At 40.4% G+C, this 27,695-nt stretch overlaps 2 protein-coding genes across 2 annotated transcripts in view; both read left to right on the top strand.

Annotated features, from left to right (window-relative positions):
* RAD54B (RAD54 homolog B) overlaps nucleotides 1–27,695 on the top strand; it is a gene marked incomplete at its 3' end in the record, with an annotated part of 66,596 nt that overhangs the window by 8,614 nt on the left and 30,287 nt on the right. The window lies entirely within an intron of this gene.
* FSBP (fibrinogen silencer binding protein) lies at nucleotides 13,049–18,975 on the top strand. The gene is made up of 2 exons (XM_082315283.1): nucleotides 13,049–13,444; nucleotides 17,702–18,975. The coding sequence occupies exons 1-2, from the start codon at nucleotides 13,074–13,076 to the stop codon at nucleotides 18,225–18,227; spliced, it is 897 nt and encodes a 298-aa protein (XP_082171409.1). The 5' UTR covers nucleotides 13,049–13,073; the 3' UTR covers nucleotides 18,228–18,975.

The raw sequence follows: 27,695 nt of genomic DNA on the forward strand, positions 1-27,695 counted from the left end.
TTGTTTTGTCAAAGCTGTTTTTGGTATGAAACTCAGAAGTAATGGAAAACAGTTATGAAAGCCAGAGTCAGTTTGGGTTTTTTATTATTATTCATATTGTAATGGAATTATGACTGTCAGTCTCTTCAGCCAAAGGAGACTTCTCCGTTAAAGGGGCATTAAAATAATCTAAAGATTGAAAAAGTCTGTGTGTATGCATTATTTTGGTTTATTGTCTCCATATCATTTAATGCAGATGATAAACTGTTTGTTAGCTTTATATCATGCTCAAAGATGCAGTGTTTGGGTTTCCAGTGCAGCAGTGGAATGTGTAAATAAATACCCCAGTTTCCATTGAAATTCTTGTGAAACACCTGTGGACTATTGGACAACTGCACTGTTGATAGAGCTAATCTTTCTGAAACCCAGCCCCGAAAATGCTGTGCATTCTTTCAAAAAAACTTGTTATCTGACACATGGTGTCCATTTCCTGGAGTAGACAAGTAAGGATTTGATTAGATAGCATCAATCTGAAAATTACAGCATATCTGGCTTAGAAAAAAAACTTGCTTTTCTAGGCTTCTTTTCAAAATAAACTTTTTCCTAAAATTTCACTAATAAAAGTAAAGTGTAAGGGACTCTGAAATTCTACGAGATGGTGTATTTCTAAAGATGTTTTAATAAGATCGTAGCAACTGTCGTTGAGTGAAAGCTACCTATGTGTTGTAATTTTAAGACAGATTTGGTGATATTAGGGTTTGAACTGTAAGATATTGAACATGCTGTTCAACGGGCAGTTTACTAATCGTGATTATCAGTTGTGAATACTGGAAAATGATGTATTTCCATAAATACCTATCTTTGTAGGAAAATGAACTTTACTACTGCTTTATGAATCACTGTTTGCTTGTTTTTAAGAGGCAAAGAGCACAGAAATCTCTTTGGTACCTTTGTTTTGTATTGAGAATATAGTACTTGTGACACTGACAACGGATGTGTGGAGGGGAGGTAATTTATTTGACATTGTTATTAGTGCTTTTTCTCACATGCCTGAAGAGAATTCTGTCAGATAAGTCTGCATGCTCTTTAAAAATGAAAGTTACTTTAACATTCCTAAACTATTTAACAGTAATTGAAAACAAAATCATAAATGTGTTTGGAAGGATATTATTGCAGCTCTTAAAAGTGCTTGGTTTCTATTTGTCCTCATTACATTCTGAGGACCTAAAAGCAATAACAAAAAAATACAAATAATTTGAATTTGAAGAAACAAGGGACAGACAGATCTCTTAGTGTGTCCTCAGTGTTGCTAGTAAGCAGGACTGGCCACAACTGAGGCTTTTACCTACATTTCCTTCTTCAATTTAACATTTTTAATATATATTTTTTTATTTATATAAAACATACATAATTTAATTGATGCTTATTATCTGAGTTTACAGCTTGCTTTCTGTTGGTATTTTTAATTTAGGAGAATGTTGCTTTTTTTTCCTTTGGGCTTACTATATCGTGTGTGGAAATGAACAGCTCTTTCACCTGCATACTTAGATGCAAGATTCTGGTTAGATTGAGATTTCATTGTTTGAACCTGATGTAGGTGAACAGAAAAGCTGGATATAGAGTCTCATTCTGTTACAGCTCTGCTTGGTTTTTGGTTCAGGAGTACTTTGTCTTTCATCTAACATCTTCCAAGAGGAACTTTGTCAGAAGTCATACTCAAATACTATCTTTGAGCTAACAATGCAGACAGATTGTAACTGTATTTCATAACAGGATTAATGTGTTCACCCTATGTCTCTCAACAGATGTTTTTGAATGTTTTTCATGCCTATGATATTAACCGTATTAATTATTTGCATATAGTTTTGAATATATTTTCTCTGTCTTCTCTGGAATGTTAATGTTTACCGAGTACATTGGTTTATAAGGCTTAGACTCTTTGCTCATTTAAGTCAGTTTTATTTTCATAATAGCAATGTTTGTTGGTTCCTTCAGCTTTCTAGAACATTATTACAGGTTAGTCTGATACCTCCTGTCACTTGATATGAATAAAAAACCTCCTTAACCAATGAATTTGAATATCGTAAGAGAAAATTCACTTTTCATTCAGTTACGACAGTAGCAATCAATTGCCTATCACTTTTAATCAGAGGATTAAAAAAATGTTATTTTCAGGATTTGTCATATTCTCTGATTTCAGTCTAACTGTGTACTTTTGGTTTCTAGATAATACAACTAAAAACATTCAGGCCTCACATCTCATAATGAAGCATATTATTGCTAGAATTACTTGGATATCTGCAAAAGTAGAAGTGTTAATTGTAATTTCTGTTATTGCATTCATTTCTATTATTGCACTTCACAGATTGAACTGGAAAAAATATTCCAGTCAGGAGTATTTTTACCATCTGTCTATTTTAGTGGTGGAGCTGCATGTATAGCTGCAGTTCAGTGGGCCCCTCAAATGTTTTTATGAACAGTTGGTAAAGCAGTTAAGTCTTTGGGTAAAAGATACTGCATAAACATTTGTAGCTCTTAATAATAACTAAGTACACCTTAGTACAACTAAGGTGTTACTGGGTGCCTGAGTGCAAATAATTTATTACAGCATTGTTTGCAAGTTAGATTTTACAAGTTTGTAAATTTTGTTATCGTTTCTTATTCGACATTGTATCAAATTACTTTGCTAGCTCTTTATGATTTAAAATGACCCCCTTCTCCCTGCAGTGCTGTGGGCAGAATAGTCTACAATAGTGGATAAACAAATGAATAGACAAGCTGTTTCTAAATTTAGGGTAGTTTCTTTACTGTTGTCTGTACCTGTTTGATCAGTTCATCTCAGGGGATGGGGATTAGTTAAGAAAACTAGATTGATTTAAATGTATTGAAAGATAAATTGTCCGTATCTCTGATCTGACACTGGTTCCAGAATTGTACATTTATACATCAACCCTGATAGGTATATATGGAAATTGTCACCTATTGGCCCAGTACCCCACTGCACAGCAGTCGACATGTTGCAGGTAGACTTCTCACTGAGACTGCTGTGATTATTTAGTGCTCGATGGCTTGCATTTTCTGGTCTGGAGCTTTGGGACTTTCAGGCATCTCCTCAGGACAACACCTTTTGCTTGGTGCTCTTCCTTGGGATGCAAGATGATGTCTTCTACTTTGCTGCTGGCATAAAACCTTCCCTAGCATTTCCCCAGCTGATTATGCTCAGGTTTCCCCTTGGCTGTGGTCATGCGTTGTTTTCAGTTATGCATGGAGATGGCAAACCAGGGAACAGCATTTTAGCAAAGTAACTTTACTACTGTAATCTTAAAGTGTTCAAAATTCTCAGGACTTAAAAAAAAATAAAGAAGAATAAAAAGAGAGAGGTTCTTCAGTCTGCCATTGCTTGTTCTCACGACTCTTCAGGGTTTTTAGTTAGTGGGATTTTTTGGGGTTTTTGGGGGTTTTTTTTTTTGGTTTCTTTCTTTCTTTCTTTCTTTCTTTCCTTCCTCTTCCTATAGATTCATCATCTTCAGCGTGGTAGTGACCAGAACTAGGTACTGAACAGAACACTGTCCTTAAGGGCTTATTTCTGTGCTCAGAAGCACCAAATGCAGCAGCCATGACTTCCCTGCTTCTTTAGTTTTAAGGTCTGTCAGGGGAGAAACCATTACTGGATTGTAGCAATAGTCAGGTAACTTGGAGTCAGCTGCCTTAGACTGAAAGCAAGCAAAAGAATATTGTATGCTTAGGTGATGCACTAGCCTGTTGAAGAAGTTCACATCCCTAACCAGCGTTACTCATCTTGAATTTGGGCTGCCCACCAGCTGAGCAGTAAGATATGCTGTGGTAGTAGAATTAGCAACCAAGAGTAAGGTGGTAAGAAGGAACTTACACCAGCTTTACCACCAAAGGCAACGTTTCGTCTAATATTAAGCAACTGCAAAGCTGCTTTCCTGGACGGGGTAGCCACCTGCAACGCAGTATAATAGGCTGCTGTGAAACAAATCCAGACTTGCATAATTCTAGTGTGTTATTTCCACAGTTAGTAGAACATAATTTATAATTTGATATGATCATATCTTGCTGTCATGTGAATAACTAGGCTTTATGTAATGACAGATGATATAACCACGATATTCACACATTTGAGAAAAGCGTAGTGAATTGACAGTGAAATATACTTTTCATTTGTCCTAGTTAAGTTTGCTCAGATATGTGTATTTGAACTAATGGAGATCATGAAGGAGACAGGAAGGGAAACCAGAAATCAGAAGGGCATTACATGGTCAGAAAATAAAGAAAACCAGAGTTCTATTAGATGTAAGATATTCAACATTTTCCCAAAAGTTGGAGGGCTTAAAGTGAAAGTTTTGCAGTAGTAACTTGCCTATTGAATGGAACTGCTGTTGCTTCTTTACAGTGAAAAAAATATAAATTGTTAGGTTCTTTACTTTTGAGTAGTGATATATCCGCTATTGAAGAGAGCTGTGCTGCATGTAAAGATAACAATCCTTTATGCATTTTTTTAACTTGTTAAGTTATTGAAAATTAAAATTTGTAAACAAGAAAAAAAGACTTACTTTTTCTTGTGCAGAGACGGAGACCTAATGTTGAAACTGCAGATATAAAGGAAACTCCCCTTTCCAAGAGGTGGCAGGGGATGCGTTGGGAAATGAATTTACTATCCCAATATATTTATTATAATTTAGCTCCCGGGAGTTGCATGCAAACACATGGCATATAGTCTGCAATATATTGAAAATGAAATTATCTAATACTGTAACTTTAAAAATTAGGAACTTGGGAAATGCTCTGTACAGAGACTATTTTCAAGGATGCAGGTTTAGCAGTAATAATTCTTTCAGTTTCCTCATTCATTCTGAGGGAAGCTGTACACATAGTTTCTTCTTATTTTCTTCTTGATTATCAAAATTTATTATCAGGCTCTGTGTGTGTGCGTAAGGAGTGAAGACAGGCAAAAGAGAAATACATGGCTATTCTAAATTTCTTGGCTGTTTTTCTTTTCTACTCTCCCACCCTTTGGAAAATCCTGGTGTGAGGGTTGTTTTTTTTCTCCCCCAGCCCTCCTGACTCCAATAGGATTGTCTCCACAAAGGTGGATTTAAGGGAAGATAGAGAGAACGTAGCTATCAGATGGAGGGACAAGAAATGTCTTATTGAAGAGAACTGGAAGTTTTTTTTGAGCTATCATGAGTATTATTACAGACTTGGCCTGGATCCCTTAAAGATAGTCACCAAATCTTTCTGTGGCTATGCTTATTGTTTGGATCCCCTTTGTTGCCATGCCAGCATAACTAGAGTTCAGTCCCAGCTTTTGCCTTTGGGCCTTAAGTCTTCTGCTGAAACAGAAGCTTTGTCACAATAAGACTTTCCTAAAACCAACAGGACAGTGGTAAGATGGTTATCTCACTGTCCTCAAAATATCCGCTGAGCAAAATTAGAAGAATGGAGAAAGCTGCTGCTATGTCAAATGCAGGGAATAGTGCATGGGGAAGTATTTTGAGGCTAGTATTTAAAAGCGTAATCTCCACCGTTTTCATTTCTCTATGAAAAGATGGAAGAATTGCAGAAACTTGGCTTCTCTTACACTGTTTCTTTTTCTAGAGGCTATCTTACTAATGGAGATTCAAGAATTCAAGCAAAATATCCTGAGAAAATCATAATTTAAAATCTTTGTATTTCTCAGCTGCTTCTGATGAGTCATCAAAAAGCTTGTAGGAAGAGAGTATCAGAGAAGATATAAGCATGTATTAGGAACTGGACACACTTCTGAATTTGCAGAGAGTGGTGCTCTTAGCTTTCCTTTTTTTAAGGACATGACTTATAAAGTGAAGAGCTAATTCACGGTGCTGTATAGTCACTTAGTATTATAATTTAGAGTCCTGTAGCTTTAAGCCAAACTTAGTTTGAAGGATGGTTACAGATCTGAATATGTGGGCCCTGGAATGTCAGACTGAGATGAAGAGAAATTCTTTAAAATTTGGCATGGGGTGCATTTTAATTGTCTCATTTTGAATATTTCCCATTTCAGTGGGCTAAATGTTGAGAGAATGCCTTACATCAGCAGAGGGGACAGAAGTGTAGTTAGCTTTTACGCGTGGAATTTGAGCTGGTAAGAGTTCTGGAGTAGGCCATATGTAATTCAAGCTAGTTTCAACGAGAGTTGTAAAGGTAATACTTATATCATTAACTTCTGTGTTTTCTGTGCTTGTCATGAGATACATGCACCCTTGTTCTTGCAGCAGTTGCAAGAACTGTTAGATGTCAGAAGTTAATATGGGCTAGATGGTGATCGCAGAAATAGATGCAGAAAAAAAGAGGTAAAGCTTCCCCTTGTTCTCCCTGCCCCCAATGCAGGACAGAGGTTTAGAAATGTTTAGAAATAATTGTGCAGGAAAAAGGAAAGGAGTGGTCTGAGAGGTTCATGTACAGTAAGGATAAGAACAAGAAAGTGCAAAATTGATGGTGAAAGTGTTGATGAAGATGAGAAAAAAAATCAATTGAAATGAGAAAGCTATTTGAAACACAACTTACATGATCTAAAAGTATTTTTAAGAAGTGTGAAGAGAATGTATTTAAGCACTGTAACTTCCAGGTGAAGTCGTCTTGCAACTTTTGGCTCACAAAACTTTGTATCCTCAACCTTCTCCACAATGAAGAATGCCTGCAACCCTTAGTTTTGGAGATTACCCATGAAACAACTGTCCCTATGAAAGACCTTTGGAGTTGAAAACTTTCTCACCCACCCTTTGCTGCAGCAGGCTCTTAAGACAGGCAGATCGAATGACTTGGCACTGGCTTGCTGTCGTGTCAGTAAAGAGGACTGTATGATGACCTAATGGAACTTTTGCAGCCCTTGCTACCTATAGACACTCTCAAGTCATCTTATGCAGCTGCCAAATTCATTTGCAAGAGTGAGCAACTGCCTCAATACTTGCCAAATGTTTCCATTGCCAGTATACCCTGGTATATTCAGTGATGTGTAACATAGCCCATCCTAGCTGCTGAATCTTCTTACAGTTTCTCATAAGCACAGGGGTATCAGGGTTTCACTTCAGCTTTGATTCAAATCTTGCCATCGTCCTCTTGTTCTTATGATTTTTCAGGCTCCTAGGTGATTGCAAATGCTAAGCCCAGGTCTCTGCAGAGCTAGTTTGCTTGCACATTATTAAATAGGAACAAATGTCCTTCAGACATATTCTCGGGCTACCACTTTGTGGGCAGAGCACCTTCACAGAGTTTAGCAATCCTTTATCTGTTGATTTGATATTTTTTGCATTAGAACGTCCCAGCCTGAATCACTTAAGCCGGTGTCATTCCCTTCAACATTCAAGTTTGCCGTCTGATCCAAACTATGTCTTTCAAAATATGTTCTTTCTTAGGGCATCCTTAATTATCTCAGATGTTTTTTGTCTTTGAATCATGTGAATTTGAATCATGTGAATTATAGTGAATTTTTTCTTTTTAAGTCTGTCATGGAGAGATTCTTCCTCAGTTCCGTGTGACAAAGGAACCTTCCTCTCCCTCCATCCAAGATGCTCCCCTGATTTAAGCCATTCTCCTTGTCATAATGTGCCTAAATTTACATGGGCTGCTTGATGCAGTTATTGGCCATGATACAAATCCATCACTTGTAAAACTTGGTCTCATTGAGCTTTTTCAGCAATTCACAGTCATTTGGCTACTTTTATCCCTGACTGTATTATAGCTGTGATTCATTCATCTCTTGATATCTCTCTAGGATGCACTATTTGTATCGTTTTTTTGGTATTAGTTCTAGACTTTTCCACAGCAAAAACCCGAGCTTACCTGTTACCTGTAGTTTTAAGTCTTATTTCCCAACCGTTGAAGTTCTGCAACCTTAGCAAGGGGCTGTTGCTCAGTTTTTAAAGAATCATGCTAATTTTCCTTTCCTTAGAAAAATACTCCGATCTGTTCTCACAGCTTCCATTTTTCATGAACTTCCAAATATGAAGATTTCATCCACTTGAAACCTGAGTTTTTAAATATTAACATTTAAATTGGGAAGCATGTGTGTTTTTTAAAGGAAAGAATCAAGCAAATTAAAACCAAAATGCTGAATCCAAGACCCTCTTCTTTTCAGAATTCTGAATAGATTAAGTGAATTCCACCTGGAAAATATGAAGGAAAAATGAGCTGTACCTTGTGCATAGGATTAAAACAGGAGGTATCGAAGGCAGTGAAGTGATGCAACGGGTGCATGTATGACTACTTCATTCAGCAGTGACCAGAATTTCCTTCCCGCTACCCCTGGTTTGCTGTCCCCTCAGTTATGCTAATACAAGTTTTTGTAGGGTGCATTGCAAACCATATTCCTAAAATGATCCAGACAGAGTCTGAAGAAGCTTTTTCAACGTATTTCTTTTGTGCGAGTTATTTATTTTGGTTGACAGCTGCCTGAACATGAGCCAGCAGTGTGCTCAGGTGGCCAAGAGGGCCAATGGCATCCTGGCTTGTATCAGGAATAGTGTGGCCAGCAGGACCAGGGAGATGATCGTGCCCCTGTACTCGGCACTGGTGAGGCCGCACCTCGAGTACTGTGTTCAGTTTTGGGCCCCTCACTACAAGAAGGACATGGAGGTGCTGGAGCCTGTCCAGAGGAGGGCAACGAGGCTGGTGAAGGGTCTGGAGCACAAGTCTTATGAGGAGCGGCTGAGGGAGCTGGGGTTGTTTAGTTTGGAGAAGAGGAGGCTGAGGGGAGAGCTGATTGCTCTCTCCAACTGCCTGAAAGGAGGCTGTAGTGAGGTGGGGGTCAGTCTCTTCTCCCAAGTAATGAGTGATAGGACGAGAGGAAACGGCCTCAAGCTGCACCAGGGGAAGTTTAGGTTGGATATTAGGCAAAAATTTCTTCACCAAAAGGGTATTCAGGCACTGGAACAGGCTGCCCAGGGAAGTGGTTGAGTCTCCATCCCTGGAGGTATCTAAAGAATGGATAGATGTGGTGCTTAGGGACATGATATAGATGGACTTGGCAGTGATAGGTTAACAGTTGGACTCGATGATCTTAATGGTCTTTTCCAACCTTGACGATTCTATGATTTGTCCTGTGGCTTACTGGATCAAGGAACTGCTGGTGGTTAAAACTAATCCAGCTCAGAAAAAAATGGTTAATTTGCAGACAAATCAGTTCCCTTATCTGACTTGCTCAGAAGATTCGTGTGTGCTCGTATCAGCACAGCGAAGGGGCGGGAACATGACAGGGTTGGGGGGAGGCAGAAATTTCTGTTTTGGCAATGTCCCACATTTATGTTGACTTAAACCAATTATTAAACTCTATGCTTGCCAAAAAAAAAAAAAAAGAGATTAGTCTCTAGCTGGATCATCTCCCTGAACTGGCTGTGCACTGTGCTGCATAAGTGCCAATGTTGGTGGAAGGTACAGGAGGAAGGGTGGACTGCGTGGCAACATTTCTTTTTTTATAATTGTCTTGGAACTACACCTATTGTTTTAGCTCAAAGAAGCCTATATGTAACATTAACATCCAGGCTTCTCACCTTCTGTGATTTCTCATCCAAGTACTGATATGACCTTAGGCTGATGAGCAGAGCTATTTTAAAAAGGAAGGAAAAAATCTTGGTTGGCAGCCAGCTTAATTTTCACAACGGTTATTTTACACTCCTGCAGAACAATATGTAATTCAGACTGATTCCTTCAGGCACTTGCTCAAAAGAAATCTTTGTAGCGGTATTTTGCTATAATTGCATTAGTGTAGAAACTTGGTCTCTCTAGCAACATTAAGCACCAAGGTGATAAAGCAATACAAGTTTAAATAGGTCTACATTAGGAGTTGCTGCATCTGGTAGCCCAGTATAGAGGAGACTGCTGCAGCTCCTTGTGGCCAGGTCCAGCCCGCAGTGAGGCGGAGGGTGTATTCCCAAGAGGCGCACGTATACACACTAGATGTATGTATATGGCCAGCCATACAGAACGCGCAGCACTCGCGCCAACGCAAGCAGCATCAATGGCCTCATCCTTTCCCTTCACCGGCTGGCTGGGATGAAAGCCTCTTTGTGGAAAATACATAGGTATACAATATGGATCCCTCCAGCAAGAGGCCTTAGGCTCTTACTCTGCTCAGCAGCTGGGCCCCGGATCCCCTGGTCTCCCAGCTGCCTCACAAACCTGCACTGGGTCTCTCTGGCAGCTGGTCTTTATGGCCTTACCAGTGGCCAGTCCCCAGGTGTCCTGGTCCCTCCAGTAGCCAAATCTCAGACCTGGTCTCTCCCGTATCTGGCCCAGACTCCTGCTTGCTCCAGTTCTTGGCTCCCAAGCCTCATACCCAACTTGCTGGCTAGTCCAGCTTGATGCTTGCCAGCGATCGTGCACTGACCCGGGCACCCAGGCCGTACGTGAGGGCTCCGGCCTCTGCTTGCTGGCACCCCAAGCACCCGGGCCTCAGTCACCCCCGGTACAACTCCAGCTGCTGGCATGTACACGTCCATGCCGTCCTGCACATTGCGTAGAGATTCCCCTCACCTAGGAAAATAGTTACAAGCGTAGTTTAACAAAAAGCTAGACCTGCAGGGATCAGGTGCAGGGCATGGCTGGACAACTGTACCGAGCAGCCACCTGTTTCCGTGCACCTGGTCCCTTTTATCCCTTTTTTCTCCAGTATTTTCCTACGCTTGTTCTGTCCCAAACCACTTTCATCTCTCCCTGTTCTTGCCTTTGGGTCTTCCTCTAAATATCCTGTCCAATGCCTCCTGCAATCCCAAAATACTCTTCCTGGCATCTCATAATGAGTCCCATACCGCAGTGGGCAGTAACCCCCCTCCTTCAGTCTGCAAGGCGATCTAGAGTGACCCTCTCCCGTGGGCCCGTCCTTTTGGGTCTCACCCCGGCACGCTGGGCCGCTCCCGTTTCTGACAGCCCTGGCAGCAGCCCGACCGAGGGCTCAGTTTCTTTTGCTTGGGTTATTGGGGTTCCTCGGCCCGACACTGTTCACCTGTGCTCTTTGTGCCTGTGGGGAGGAGCCTTCAGTCACACAACCTAACACTGACTTCTTTCGTTTTGTCCCTAAAAAGTCAAGCGACTGGGCACTGCGCAACTGCTTCAGCATCAGAGGGTACAGCCTCGGCTCGCCTGTGACTCAGTTCTGATGCGGCCGGCAGCCTCCGCTATCTGAGGCATAGTCCTTTTTTATTTTTATGTTTTTGACAGTTACCAAAGAATAATCAAGTGCATCAATTTGAAAAAAAAAAGAAAAAGATAACCACCAGCTTTCTACTCTTAATATTAGTAAAGAGCAACGTGTGGGGAAATAGGGAAGGATTAGGTGTTTAAAAGTAATGGTTTTCATACAGTGCTTCTAACCACATGAGTATTTTCTGTCTCAAATTCTACTGTAACGGGCTTCAGACTACAAAACGCTGTATTTAATCTTGGCTTGAAAGCAATTCCAGCAAAGTGGACTGGTTGCAATTTCGTTAGGTGGTACAGGCAAGCCAAGCCTCAGAAATGGTTCCAAACGTGCTCGTTATTCCAAATGCTAATTGATTTTTAGCAGTTAAAAGTCTCCCTTTGTTTAGTTCGAATTTCTTGTTTTGAACCCGGCTTGTGTCTGCTTCGGGTTTTTTTCCCTTAGAGCAAACAAGTTTATACGTAGTTCTTTATAGCCTTAAGGTATTTCGAACTATAATTAGATTTCTCTTTCCTTCACCCCCCTTCCAGGCTCCCTTCTTTTCAAGGCTGAACATGTTAAGCTTGAAGCTGTTGCCACTCTCTCAAACGGTGTTTGTTTCCACCCTCCAGACTCTTTCAGTCACGTACGTCATTTTTCAAACTTAGGTTTTATCTCTTGTACTGGAGAGCACCTTTCCTTTCATCTGCAGGTTTTGCTTTTTCTCCGATTTGCTGATTCAGTGTCGCCCAGGGAAATTTAGAGCCCTGCCTGCAGTTTTATGCAAAGGCTTGGTTTAAGGCCATATGTTTTCGAGCACACATTAGAAATGCATGCGCACAGCGTTAATAAAAATCAGATTTTTATCCTGAAAGAGTGCCTGGAAGTATTATTATTACAGAGGCAGGTTGTTTGCTGGTGGGTACTATGAAAACGCCGGTCTCCGCACGCGATCAGGCACTCGGTGCGTCTGTCACGACTGACTGTAGCCTCTCGCGGCTGTGGCCCCAGCCTGCGATCGCGCCGTTGTCCGTCCCGGCGGACCCGGGGGCGCCGACACCGGCGCTGGGAGGCCGGCGGGTTTTCGCGGGGCAGAGCTGCGGGCCGAGGCGACCGCAAGCAGCCGACGGCGTGGCGGCCCTCGGGGCCGGCACTGTGCGGCCCTCCCCGCGGGCCTCGGAGGCCGGGAGAAGCGGGCCCTTTAAGAAGCCCCCGTGTAGGTAGCGGCAGCCGGCTGCCGAGTGCAGGAGAAGCTCAGCTTTACTGCGAGGCGCGCGCCTGAGTGTAACCTAACCGGCTGGAGGCTGTGCCGCCCCTGATTGACAGCGGGACCAGCATTATGCAAATGGCGCAGGGGCGCGCGGCGGCGGCGGCCGGGGGCTCTGTCAGGGAGCGCCCTGCGCGCGCCGCCCTCGCCCGCCGCCGCGGCCGCTCGCCGCTCGCCGCCCGCTCCCCGTAACGCTCCGCGCGTGTGGCGGAGCGGTTGTTGCTTTTTGCGGGGACATCGTTACGTGTAAAATCATCTCGAGCGCGGTTTCAGTTTGAGATACGTGCGAGAGCGCTAGGGAGATGTGTCAGAGCTTGTTACTCCAGCTAAATTAGGTAATTTTTAGCTGGGTAACGTGCTAATCTTTAAACCTTTGTGTTTTTAAATCCTGCGTGTGTCTGGTCTCTTCATACAAAAGTGTATTTTGCTTGTTTCTTCTCGTCTTCTTCAGTCTGAAGCCTTATGTAGGTCAGGCTTGGCTTAAGCAGATTTCCTGAACCTGCGTCAGCTTAAGCTGAAGGAATTTTAATAAACCCTCCCTTGTAGGCGTGGGCCTAAATGAGACTAGCCTAGTTAAGCCTGATCTTTTTCTGTTTGTGAAAAAGAGCTGAGCAGAGCTAGGGACTGCATGGTGGCTTCAGAAACGGCTTCCTTAATTCAAAGACAACAATGGTTGGGAAGGCCAGATCTTCTAATTTTACCTTATCTGAAAAGCTCGATTTGCTAAAACTCGTGAAGCCGTACGTTAAAATTCTCGAGGAACATACCAATAAGCATTCCGTAATAGTGGAAAAAAACAAATGCTGGGATATCATAGCTGATAACTACAATGCCATCGGAGTAGATCGCCCTCCTCGTACTGCACAGGGCCTGCGCACGCTGTACAAGAGGCTCAAAGAATATGCCAAGCAGGAGCTATTGCAGCAAAAGGAGACTCACTCAGATTGTAAAAGCAGCATTTCCGAGCCAACCAAGAAAGTTGTGGAGATGATTCCACAGATTTCCAGTGTGTGTTTAAGAGACAGGAGCGGTGTTCAAAGGTGAGACGATTCTTTTTATTTTGTTACTGAATGAAAATGATGGCGCCTCCTATCTACTCTGTAACGCTTTGCTTCTGTTCAGGCTCCTAAAGGAAATGTTTATCAGAGAAAATCCCCAGATGGGGAACAATGACAAAATAATATTGCCTTTGTTTTATGGGAAGCTTTATGGTGACTTAGCACTGCATTCATTTTGCCAGGTCTCTTTCAAAGCCTGTTTCAGAGTCTTTGTCATACTCTGGAAAGTGAGGGTTAAGAGAGAATCAGAGAAATAGGAGCTCCAACCTCTACCCCTCCCCTACCTTTTAATAGGCAGATTATTCAAACACTGGCAAAGTGATGGCTATTCTCCTCCATTTAAGGTAATACTGCAGTCATTTTGCAACATATGGCACTATTACTGGTTTATAGAAGATTTTTAATAAAGTTAGTTCACAGGGCTAAGAAACCTTACTCATACACCTTTTTTCTCTCATTTACTCTGATGTTTGCATGTTATGTTTTAACTGATCCCAATCCTTTAAAAAAAAATGAGACTCCCCACACCACAGTGCCTTTGTGAGTGCAAATGTTTTTTTAAATTATACTTTTCTTGCATTGACGGTGGTTCCCTGGAACTGGAGCAAAGCTAATTGCAGTCTAAACTCCAAGCAGTTTTGTACTGTATCTTAGGTAGTTTAAATACAGAGAGAAGCTGAGAGGTACAGCGCTAGAAGTTTTCTTTTTTTGTAGGATTTTTTTTTTTTTTTTACTGCTCAGTAAAGTGAGACACACTGTCTAGATTTGAGCCAGACATAATACAGGCAGGCAGCATGCAGGCTTTCTCCCACAGCTGGCTAATGCCCCTCATATCTGACTTGCAACACTCTGCTGGTTCTGTATTGGTCCTTGAGGGATCAAAAAATGCCTGGGTCAGGTTTTGGTTCCTCCAGATACAAAAACTAAGCTAGGGAGGAGGGAAAAAAGCTCAAATAACTCCCCAGCAACCTTGAGAAAGCTCTGATTTTTCTTATTTTCCCAAGCAGATTAATGGGCAGCGAACTTTCCGTATTTTAATCAGATATACTGATAGTTGGTGCAGCAGCGTAACACTCTAAGAAAAGCTGGCATGCGCACACACGCTGAATTGGATTCATGGTGCCACTGGTTGAACTGAATGGTAACAATTGTCTAAACCCCAACATGCCAGATGCTCTAAAAATATGCTGTTGTGGGTCCTTTGCGTAAAGAAGTCTGAAGCAACTGGGCTGCACTGCTGCTCCTGGTGAATGCCCCTGGAGGAACTGTTCCAAAGAATTCTCTGGAACAAAACAAGGCTTTTAATTGCGCTAATAAAGGTTGCAGTGTCTTGACTACCAACTTTTGTAAGGAGGAAAAAAAAAATAGTGTGAGAACTTTGGTTTGTAGATCGGCTTATAAAAAGCACTGACGCTTTTCGTGAATGATTAAGAGCTAATGATCTCCATAGTTCGTCTCCTATAATTTAAACATTTTTTGCAGTCCCTTATGGCTCTGGGAACGTTGACTTGATTACTGCTTACCCAAAATGGTTGTTCCTAGGAACAGCCAATACACTGTGTTCTGAAGGAAAAGTATATCATTTAAATGATTTTTCCCTGCCCAAATATATCATTATTTTATAGTTCTAATTTTAACTCCGAGTTACATTTTACCCTAATTTTCAAAACCTTGTATTGGGTTTTAACTCGCCAGGATATGGCTTAGGTTTTGTAGGACAGAAATACAACTTACAATGAACCCAAATTCTTAATCGCACCTTTAAGCAATTTCTAGCTCGCTGTGATTAAACAAAACCTGGTGAATCCTGGGTGCTTGCAGGGTTATAAACACCATCCCCCAATTGTGGTAGCTGTTGTTTGTCTTTCAGTCAAGTTGTCAGAAACAACATTAGTAACCACCATACAGGCGGCTCTTTTGTTTCTCAATTCCTTCTTTCTCTCTTTGCTGTCTAATTGTTTTCCTCTTAAGAGACTGACTCTAAGGAAAAAAAAAGCCTCATCAGAGTTACCTGAAGATTTGGTAATTTTCTAGTTCTGTGTGGATTACGCTTTAAGAGATGGATTTTTCACTGTTCGGAGGCTGTAGTCTATGTTAGACTAAATCTTACCTATCTTTCTTCTCTTGAACCTCTCTCACTTTCTCTTTCTGCTCTCTGTCTGTTTCCTTTTGTCAGAATGACCTGCTTCTCCTGCTGGTTGTTTCCACTTTTCTCAGGCTAGAAGCTGGCCAGGAGCCAGCAAATAAGGAGGCGGGAAGCTGTATTAGAAGCTGCGGTTGTGAAGAGGGGGAAGCCCAGAATTACAGTCAGCACTGGGGAAAACAAGTGAAAATTTGTTTTAATACTTCCGATGTTCAATGAGAGGAGTAAAAGGAATGTGAGAAAGAGGTGTATAGGAAAAGGTGAAGCTTTGTGGCATGAGGAGGAGGGAGTAAGGTGATATAATTGATGCTCTATAGGCAGCTCAGGTAACAGTCAATAGAATTAAGATTATCCTGGTATTTTCTTCACAAAATAAATGAAAGGTCTGTTTTCAATACCTGCCTCAGATGGACTTTTTTTTTTTTTTTAAATCTTTAGTTAAAATAGTTTAGGTGGTTGACAGGATTAATTTTTGGAAAATATATTGCTCTGACCCTGTTGAACGTTTTTATAATTGAGTATTGAGAAGCTTTCATGCTTTTATTCTAGAAATTGCACTTTAATGTTAATGGATGGCAGACTAGATCAGGGTCCTTTGGAAATTGCAACCATGACTGCTTATTTCTTTTAAACCAAGAGTTTTGAAGACCATGGGAGATGCAGAAGAGATGATCATGCCACCTTTTGATTAAGGAGTTTGTGCATTTACAGCAGAAGTAGGATGTACAGATTAAATTTCTCCTTTGCTTCTCGGAATTTGAACCCACATCTACTGCTAACCAGGAGAGTGTTTTAATTAGCAGATAGTGTTTCTCAATTTGTGGACTGTAGGGCTCACAAGGAGTTTAAAATGTGTAAACAAACACCTCCCACCCCCCAATTTAATAGACAGCAACTCAGGTCCTCCAGGGTTGGGAAGCATCCACAAATGTTATATTAATCACGGATCCAGTCGCTGCCTGTAGCTGCTAGCAGCAGCTCAGTTCTTCAAGGTTTGGGGAATGTCTCATACTTGCAGCCACCAGTTACAGGCTCTGTTTTAGACAGTCATGGCCGTGATGATGCACTGTCTTCAGTATTGGTACCAGGTTAATATATTCCTGTTCCCATGTTACACTGTACTGCGTTCCCAGTCATGCTGAAAGTATTCTTTGTAGATCTGTACTGTAAAATAGATCAAGAAGCTGATCTGGCTTAAAAAACATTACCTGAATAAAGGAGCGATGTGCAGAAGTGTAGGGTTTCGAACACAACTGATGGTAGAGAAGTAGGCAGGAACAGCTCGAGCCATTATTATCATCAAAGCCAATGTAATGTCAAATCATGATTTGAGGTGCTGCTGACTCAGGAGTTTACACAAAGACAGATGAGTCAAGTGGGAGTTGTACTTTCAAAAAAGAAATGCACAGAACTATAGGCTGTTCTTAATGGGAACATTTCTGTGTCTTCTCTTGAAGCTTCAGAAAAATATTGAGATCACCAATTCAAAGTGAAGGAGCAAGGATTAGCTTGATTCCCTAATCTACTGGCAGGGTTATCATTTGGGCTCTGGTTTCTTCTCCCAAGGCTCTGTGTAATTTTATTCAGTCATTGTTTTACATTAAAAAAAACACAACCTCATGTACATACTTGGGTACATGAATTGGAAACAGGGAACACATTAGAACAGGAGGAGATGAATAAGTTTGGGAGATGGAAACATTTCTGCCACAGTCTGCTCAATCTAAATTTATGCCCTTTTAAAATCACATTATATATTATATAAACTCTTTGTCACTTGCATCACTTGCTGCTGCTTTGTTTTTATTCTCATTTGTCACTAATGGCTCTTCTTGCTTCTCCCGTGTCAGAAGGAGGGCCTACCAGGATAGTTCTCTGTTGGCTATACTGCCTTTATAGCGATAGAATCTGAGTAAGACAGGGCTGTATACGTGTGGTGGAAAGAAGGAGGGGTACAGGTGGTGTTCATGTAACGAAGTAGAGTCCCAGGCATAGAAGGCAGAGTAGTATTTCAAATTAAGCTTTGGTTACTTACAGCTACGCCTTTTAAAAATAGTTTTTAATGGATTATTTAAATATGATTTTGTGTGTTCTAGTGCTAGTATCGATAAAGAAACAATTGCTGGTACCAGTTCACCACAGGCAATGTTGGATCACCATCCTGCGACAGTCATGATGGAGTTGCAGTCGGAAGAGGATGTCAAACCTCCCCCTTCTTTGATTATAGACTCACAGCAAAATGAGAACCTAGAACAAGAGGAAGAACACCAGCTGGTGCATATAATGGAAAGGTCTCCTTCAACATCAGTATCTTCAGTTGATATGAGAGTGATGATGTCTCCCTCTCCTATACCAAGAAGGGATGAGTTTTTTAGGCTTGAGGTTGGAGAACGCTTTAGACCAATGTGTGGGTATGACCCACAGATGTTACAAATGCTGAAAGAGGAGCATCAAATAATATTAGAAAATCAAAGAAAAATTGGTCTTTATGTCCAAGAAAAAAGGGATGGTTTGAAAAGAAAGCAGCAACTGGAAGAAGAACTGTTGCGAACAAAAATCAAAGTAGAGAAGCTGAAGGCAATACGACTACGCCGTGATCTGCCGGAATACAGCAATATCTAAATATTTTATTACTTCTGTCACATTCTTTGAAATACTTAATAATAAATGCTTTTGCCCTAGCAAAATCGTTCCTTATGTTAATATGGATGGATCAAAACCTGGGCTTCAGAGATGAAAGCGTTTTTTCGATGTTGTTGTTCATGTATCTTAGAAAAATACCTTGTATGGGTTTGAATGCACCAACTCTTCTGGTCTGAGGTATAATCAAATCCTGTGTATTTAAGTGTTGAGGCTGATAAAAATCCAAACTTTTAAAATATTTCCACTTATCTCTATGATGAGCTAATGGAAATTTAGCTCAGCTCTTTTTAAAAAGTTTGATCATATGCATTATTTTTTCAAATAATTTCCGATCCTTTAATATCTTATTGAAGTTACAGGTTAATAAATATGTATTAAAAGGAGGAATAAAAGGCTATGATTAAATATCTTACTCTTTTTAAGTTGGTAAATCTTATGACAGTGCTGAAGTTTTGCTGATATATCAGCTTGGAAAACAAAATTACTGGATTGTTATATTTTTTTAATGTTCAGTAGACAGTTGAATAAATGTACATCTTTTAAAAAATTATTAGTTTTTATTGTTTCCAGTGGAGGACTGTTTCCATAGGACGTTATCAAAATAGAGACAATGAATGCAACGCTTGGTTTTTAAAACTGCATGCATGTGTAATTTGTGTGTACAGTTACCATGATCGTATATTCAGTTATAGTAATTATACTGGTGATCAACCACAAAAATGTCTAATTTGCTCATTTGCATGCATAATTACTACAGTGCATGTGCAACCAAGACAGTTGCAGGTGCCTTTGATCAATATCACTATGACTATAAGCTACCGAAATGAAATAGTTTCTGTATGTAAGTAACATGTGACTTGAAATCAACAGAAGATTCTTTGTTTTTCTGGGTACCTTTTATAAATGCTGCTGTTCTGGTCTTTCGATTAATTTCAAATAAAATGCCCAAAATGGAAAAGAAATTGATTCTTCTGTCTGTCCTAGTAGCAGCCGTTTCCTCTGCAGTTACGATCAACGTTCATAACTGGAAGAAAAATGCCTGGAAAGCATAAGTCCCAGATGATTATTTAGAGCAGCCCTGAGGAGGAGGACTTGGGGGTGTTGGTTGATGAGAAGCTCAGAAGGCCAGCCGTATCCTGGGCTGCATCAAAAGCAGTGTGACCAGCAGGTCGAGGGAGGTGATTCTCCCCCTCTACTCCGCTCTCTTGAGGCCCCACATGGAGTACTGCGTTCAGCTTTGGGGCCCCCAATGTAAGAAGGACATGGACCTGTTGGAGCGAGTCCAGAGGAGGGCCATGAAGATGATCAGAGGGCTGGAGCACCTCTCCTATGAAGACGGGCTGAGAGAGTTGGGGTTGTTCAGCCTGGAGAAGAGAAGGCTCCGGGGAGACCTTGTAGCAGACTTCCAGTACCTGAAGGGGGCCTGCAAGAAAGCCGGAGATGGACTTTTTACAAGGGCACGTAGTGATAGGACAAGGGGTAATGGCTTTAAACTGAAAGAGAGTAGATCTAGATTAGATACAAGGATGAAATTCTTCACTATGAGGGTGGTGAGGCTTTGGAACAGGTTGCCCAGAGAAGTTATGGATGCCCCATCCCTGGAAGTGTTCAACGCCAGGCTGGAGGGAGCTTTGAGCAACCTGGTCTAGTGGAAGGTGTCCCTGACCATGGCAGGGGGGTTGGAACCAGATGACCTTCAAGGTCCCTTCCAACCCAAACCATTCTGTGATTCCATGATTCATTTCTTCATAATTCTTAGTCTCCTTGCCTGTTGTGCGTCCACAACTGCCTTAGACCTCTGGCTCCTTATTCCCTGTAACAATACTTTCTCCTTCCTCTAACCTTTAGCACAAGAAAAGGAAATGAAGCACAGCATGAAAGAAAAAGAGAACAAAGGAGATGTAATTCCTCCTGTGGCTCCCATCTCAGAGGGTCCCAACAACAGAAAGAACAAAAGCAATAGGAAGAATATTTCTTCCTGCAGCAGCTTGTAACTGTCGCTCCTGTCACCACTGTTTTCCCAAATTTGCTTCTTTCTCCATTCCCGCAGAACCTCAGCATGCGAGCATGGGGCACGGGTCTGCATCAGCAGACACTGAATGAGGTAAGCCTCGCACCTCCGTGTCGGTCTTCTGAGTGAACCAGGCTACCTTTGTAGCCACAGGGATAAATGCTTATTAAAAACTGAAGGTTGGAAGCATGTAAGTTTAATTGAGGGGCTAGTGGAGCTTAAAGAATTGTAGTTAAAATTTTATGGTAGTGATATGAGAGAAATAATCTTGACTGTCGGTACCCAGGATAACTTTAACATGTTACAAGTGGAAAGAGTAGAGGAAGCAAGCCTTCTGTTTACAAACAGAGGAGAAATACAGACAGTGAAAACAGATGTCGTCAATATGGAGTTCCCCGATACTTTTCCTCTTCCAGTTGTTTTCTAGAGAAGAGACCACTGTAAGCGTTTGTTCTGTTGGGAATTTTTGTGTGTGCTGAAAATGATGATGCCTGAATAAGTGGCCTCTGTTTCTGTACAGTCCCTGGCTTTATGCTGTATTTTTCAGTTCAAGGACGTCGATCTGTTTTTGTGTAGCTGGAGACACTTCAATCAGATACTCACTTCCGTGAGTTCACAAGAGTCAAAATATTGGCTTTAATAAATAAATAAGGATTTTATTTGTTATACTGTGGCATCTGAAATGTGGCTTCTCAGAAATGGGAAACAGCACTAAATTCTCTGCACTCGTCTTAATTTGGAAATGCCTGATCTTATCCTTTCAGTTGAAAATCAGAATTCTGGTTTCCAGTGGTAAGGAATTAATTTTATTTGTTGTTTCTGTCCTTACATGTTCTGCAAATAAACAAGGTTTTAATAGTTCAGAAAATAATTCCCATACGGCTCATAGCCTTGCAGTGGTTTTGAATTATAGCCACTCTTACGTTGGCCACCAAAATGCTCTAGAGACTTCAGAATATTTTCTGTTGAATTCTCCGTTCTCCTTGAGCTAGATGAAGAGGTGACCTCCCAGGTTTCTATTGGCATGGTATTTTTATTTCGAGGACTAGAACCAGAGGAATTTCCAGTCTTTGAAAGTTTGCAGTCCTTTCTGAACTGAACAAAGTAGATGCAAAAGTAGGAGTCTGGGTAGAGCAAAGTCTCCCTTGTATTCTTGATATTGGAAGGGAAAGGATGCAAATGAGCAAAGAAACAATAAAATACACCGGCCTGGTCAGAACTGTCTCCCTGTAATCAGTGTTCTCCCATGTTTGGTTGTTCTGTCTTTGTCTCATTTTTTACTGGAAGGCTTTTCATTCTTATCTGCAGGCAGCACCTCTAGTTCAGATCTCTCTCGTGCTTTTAGTTTCCTTTGTTCTCGGTTGTGTTTCTTTTGGTTTTTAGGGGAGCTTGGGGTGGGGGGAGAAATCTCTTGACTCCCTGTGTGGCTCGCTTGTTTCTATACCAGCGACATGACATTTATCTCCTTTCACCACAGAAATGTTTCCTCCTTCAGTGACATTATATTGCTCTGTCAGTGCAATATGGTGCTGACTATTTATTACGCCTCTCCATGCTGGTAGATCTGCATTTCTTTCTCACCCCACATCTGCTTTACAGTACCAGGTTATCTGTCTGAGTCAGACTTCTCACTTCTCAGTGCCTGTTCCTGTTTTTTTTTCCGTGTATTCCTAATGTGGGTACATGCACCACAGCTGTGGTTAGTCCTTCTGGACCTTGAAGCGCTATGAATTTTTACTGTTCCAGCAAATGGTATTTTGTTAGCATGTGTGAAAGGGGTGGTAGGAAGCCTTCACCCCCGTTCTTATCCTCTTATTCCCTTCGCTACATCTGGCAGTGCCATTCCCTGTCTGCATGTTTGTAACGTACATAGTACAAGCAGAGTAATTTTAGGCAAGGGCAAATTTCTACCATATGTTCATGTCCTTCTACTAAGATAACTGAAATAAACAGGCTCCAGGAGTAATTTAATTCCCACCATCTAATGGACTTACGTTTAGGATTAGAGTAAAAAACTGGAACTGTGATAACTTTGGGATAATTGTGATAGCATCTTGCGTAGCTTCATCTGTTTGAATAATTGTCTAATGATCAGTCTATAATTTTGTCGGCTTCTCCCTTTGCAAAAGGGAGCAAAAAAAAAGCAAAATCTTGCTTTTTTTGTCCTTCCCCACTTCCCCTTGTAAGCTTTCAACTCCTGTGGAATCATCTCAGTTGATGTGCTTGCCTTAGATCACAATTCTTATCAGGTAAAAAAGGTACAAGAGGTACTCCAAGACCGGGAGAGATTAGTTATAGCTAATCTTGCTTGTCACACTCCTGTTTTCGAGCATCTTCCACCTCACTAGCTTCAATTCCTTTATTTCGTTTATATCTCTACACATTTTCTGGCTTGGGATTTTTTTCCCTCATACAATGAAAATGCATAGACTAGAGCTTGCATATCATCGTCTTTGGGCAGACTTTGTGTCTGCTGGGTTTCCAATAGGCAAAGCCATTAAGTTGCTTGTAACTGTGAGAGAATTGTTTCTGAGTGGGAGGAGCAAATGGGGAATTGTGGTAGCCAGGCTGGCTGGTGAAGCTGTCTTTTAAAATTTCTTGTTATCTTGTTTTAAATTGCTTTAGGATGGCTCCATATGAATTTTAACTTTGGTAAAATCATAAAAAGGTTACTCATGATAAAGTGGTGTTTTCCTAGCGTGTTGATCACTTTTCTATTTTGTACATGAAAATAAAGAGAAGCCTTTAAAAAGAATGCCTTTTAGCATTTTTCAAGGTTTTAAAATACATGAAATGTAGCTTCTCGGTGTATATTCCTAACAAGTCGTGCTTTTATTCTGTTTTTAAATATCCAGGTCTCAAATAATTTGAAAAATCTCATTGTCTTAAGTCTTAGATTTTTTTAAAAAAAAAAGTGTGCTGTTTACAGTAGTTAAAATAATGGCCTGTTAGCTAGGTGTGTAACACATGACTAAATTTCAGTCATTCTGTGATCTATGTTTCTGTGTTTTATCTCTGCTAAAAATGAAAGCGTTCACCTTGATGTCTGCCAAGTTGCCTGTGTAGTGACGGTTGCTGTTAAATGGCATCCAAGCAGTCTGCGCAAAGTTTCCTCCATCATAAAGATAGAATTTCCTGAAGTTTTACTGAAGACTAGCTAACAAAATTAGTCTCTGTGAATTCTTTCTTGTAAAACAGTTCTTCAGTGCTCAGGTAGTTGAAAACCTCGCTTGTGATTTGTGTGTAAGAGGGGGTGGATGAGTGTCAGCGAGCGCAAGGGAAGCTCGGCCATCTGCAGGCATTGGCATTCCCCACTGTCCCTGCCTTTCTTCCGTGCTATGGATTGCACACTGTTTTATCCTAATGATTACACAGACCTATTTGCTGATGTATCCAAACGTCTCTGAGTGAGCATAACACCTTGTTTGACTCTGTATTATTCACACAAGAAGAATATCATATAATTTTCATTGAATACTTAAATCAGCAGTTACCCCTTATGATTTACGACTTCTATTTGCTGTTTAGCAAAACTGCAGACTTGAAAAATCCTACTTAATTTTTTGTATTCTATGTACGCAAATAGAATTTAAAAAAAAATTAGTCATTGTTTCCTGGCCATTTTCTGTTGGCTCTTGATTTTCATCTATAGTTAGCATAATCACAATAATTAGCATAATTTAACATAAATGTCAGCTAAAAAATAATTCCTCTGGATTATGGTGCCCCTCCATACTCAGTTGATGTCAGGACCCAGTTTGGATAAGGCTCAGTCATTTTGTTTACAGTATTCTGTGTGTCGCCATTTGCTTACTTGGTATGTCTTTGTATGATCCTTGCCTGTATTGCTAACGCTTTCTCGACAATGTCTGGTTCTAAAGCTCAGAACTTTCTGCATGCTTGAAATAAGTAAATGAATTTATAAATTACTGTTTTTTTTTTTCTTTAATTTAATAGCGAAACAATAGGACAAAATGTTTATCTACTTTGGGGATGGGGAGGAGGGATTTTGGACTGCCTGTGGTTAGTTACTACAATATTATTTGTTTCCTCTGTTGTATCAGATAAAATCTGTTGCAGTAGTCGCAAATTGTATCTATTATTAATCACTGAAGATGTCATGTGAAAGAAAGTAATTTATCATAACTCTGCAGCAGTTTGTAGGTAAATTTTACTTAGCCCACTTGTCGATACTGTTAAGAATACGATTCTGTGAAGTCTAGAAATGTTTGTGTGGCATGTACCAGAAATACAGAAGTAAAATTGGGTATGTATAACATTGCTATTACTGTTGATACGTTCTCTCTCATAATACGGCATTCACTTAGGGGTGCACGTGTAAGCCAAAAAACATTATTTTTGACTTGTAAACTCTGCAAGTTTCACCCAGGTGGTGTTTGCGTTGTTTTGCATTGTAAGGAAGCTTTGGCAGTAGGTTGTACATCATGATGGACTTCCAGGTGACATTGGTAGCATCAACAATCAGTTTGGCCAAACCACTTTATGCTGGGGTACCTCCTCTCAGGCTATAATGTGTGTGTTCTAGATAAGTATTTGTGTTTGTTTATGTCTTCTTGAAGTAGCTCAGCTTTTTTCTGTGAACCAGACTGAGGAGAGAATGCGCTGGTTTGGATGTATTGAAATTTTATGATCTTCACTTTGTAGTGTTCTAGTTTCTCTGTGCTTTTGAAAAAGTACTTGAAATTTGGCACCAAGCTGGTCTTTGGCCATTCCTATAAAACCTCATTCAAGTTTGTCTGATTGATAAGTCATTGGCAAACACAGAATTTGGTCATTTTCAGTACAAGTTTGTTACACTTCAGATATCGTCCCTAATTGAATCCTTAAGAGACTCTGTCCAACCAGGGCACATTGCAGTGTTGAGAGGAGAACAGTGGTTTCCCAGCTGTGAACACCTTGAATGACAGCAAGAAAATGTGTCCCTAGTTTGTGTCCCTAGCAAGAAAATGTGTCCCTAGCAGGCCAGGCGGCCTCAGTGAGGAAGCCGCTTTGTTTAGATCCAGAGAGGGTGACAGATGACAGCAAGGTTCTCGAGCACAACTGCCCTTCTTTCAGGGCAGTAAGGTTTTCAGAGCTCTTGGAGTATTCAGCTGGATGGCCTCGCTCTTCTGCGAAAAGTTCAAGACTAGCAATAGGCTGGAAATGATGGCTTGTAGCTCTGTGATTCAGAGTACAGCATAGTGTGCGCACAGGTGAGGGCTGAATTAAGCTTGCTTAGAGAATTTAGCTATTGTTGTTTGTTATAATTATTTCTGCTAGACAAAATTTGTTCCTTTCTGAAGAGGTTTTATTATATAGCTGTATGTGCTAATTTGCTGTAGTTGAGTTTTGAAAATACACTATTCCTAAGTCAACTTCCAAGAAGGTACTAAAGATGTTTTTCAACAGTCCAGAAGTTAAGTATATTTTGAGAGTTTCAGATAATTTAGCTCTGAAGATAATAGCGAGCATCTGTAAAGACTGTTTGCAGATGAAATATAGTAGAGATAAATTTAATCTTTTTTTAAATCTCATCCTTCTCTGATGAGTATGCGCATGTGCATATGTACGTACACACACACACGTACATACCCAGTGAGATATGCATATGATAAGTTGATAAGAAGAGCTGTGTGTGCTGCAGAGGCTTTCAAGTGGCATCAAGGGTCAAAGAAGTCCCTTGGGAATAGCAAGTGGACCCAGTCTGCTGATGGAAAGCTGCCACGTCTCCATGTCTTCTAGCGTTTCCTTATATAAGTGGTCAGCTCAGGACCAAAAATAGGCAGGGTTGACACGACGTAGACTCTGTTAAAGGCATCCTGAATTTACAGCTCCCTGCATGGAATCATCTTGTTAATTTGTATTGGAATTTCTATGCAATTTAAGATGTAGTCAATTTTCTTACATCCAGAACCAGCACAGGCAGCACAGTAAGCATTGCTTACCTCCACAAGGATGAATTTCTCCTCTTCCCTCCTCCCTCATCTTCCCTGTTCCAGTTTTGCTTTCCTAGTAAGAATTACAACTAGAGCTCTAGGTTTTTGTGCTTGGGCCATAAATATTACTTTTCTGCTTGGACTACTGAACGGATTACATTTATGTACATCAACGTTATGTAACTTGATTTGGAAAGATTACTCTTTCCCTTTCCAAATATTTCGTCAGCCACTCTGCTAGTAATCATTGCTGCATAACACATGAAAATTCTCAAAAATATGACTCATCCTTTGTGTGCCTCTTTCCAGGGTAATGTCATAAATTTTAAACAGTCCTGTTTAAATAATTTAGGATAGGAATATATTGTGTTTCATGCTTATGACAGTGGGCATGAGTTTTATTGATTATTTTTATTTTAAGGACTCTTTATTATAATCCAGGGAAATCAAAGATGGCCATTAAGAAACACAAACAGTACATTAAAAATGTTTTTCCTTCCAATATGTGCTAAAACAGATGTTAATACGAAGGATACGTAATCTTAATAAATCCCTTTCTGCCTGCTTGCTTTTTGTTACAAATCTAAAAGTCTTTGCATTTTAGGAACAGAGATTTTGTACAGCACAGAAGTATAGTTTCATTTTTAATAAAAAACAGTAGAGGTAATAGCAAATGCTTAAGAGAATGCCAACCTATGTATTTTCAAAGTACCACATATGGATTTAGCTGTGTACCTTCCATTAACCTTTAAACACAAAAGGTTGTGTACTTACATCTCTGCAAGCTGCTTCAAAAATTGACTGCTTTTTGCGATGGCTACAGTTAGACTGTGACTGTGCAATAGTCTAATAACAATTCTTAGTAATTTGGATTTTTTGGTAATTTAAATGTTGGGAATTTTTCCACTTATATCCCATTTAGACTATCATTTATTGCAATGACATTCAATATTTACAGAACCCAAGTATAGATGTTGCTTTCTGACATGACTTTTGCATTTATTTTTTGAAGTAAAAGAGCCTTTACTTGACAAATTAATCAAAACAACTTTTGGTGTGGATGGCAACTTTAAGAAGTGTAGTAAACAGTCAACTTGGATGGCATTTGACTGGCTCCAATGTTTTACCGAGCTGATCTGGCTCACTGCACCGAATGATGCCTGCAGCCTTTCAGAATTCTCAATGATGCTGCTTTTTCCTTTGATAATAGGACTTGCACATCTATTTCTGTGGACTTGACAGAAGCTTTCAGCTTAGTTCATTAAATTTTTACAGCGGAAGCTGGAGTCAGTTGGATTTTTAGACAGTTGAGAGGTTTAGGAAGAATAGTTTTCTACCATGGAGCTATAATTTTGAAAACACATGCTCTCCATCCTCTCTTCTCTGCAGTTGATACCCTTGAGAGGTAACTGTTTCATTAAACGGTGATGAGGGGATTGTTCCTACTTGTTCAAATTAAGTACATCTATGATCTCTATTATTGTATATAGAAGGTTCTTA

The sequence above is a fragment of the Platalea leucorodia genome (genome assembly GCF_965183815.1).
Source record: "Platalea leucorodia genome assembly, chromosome: 1".
NCBI lineage: Eukaryota > Metazoa > Chordata > Aves > Pelecaniformes > Threskiornithidae > Platalea > Platalea leucorodia.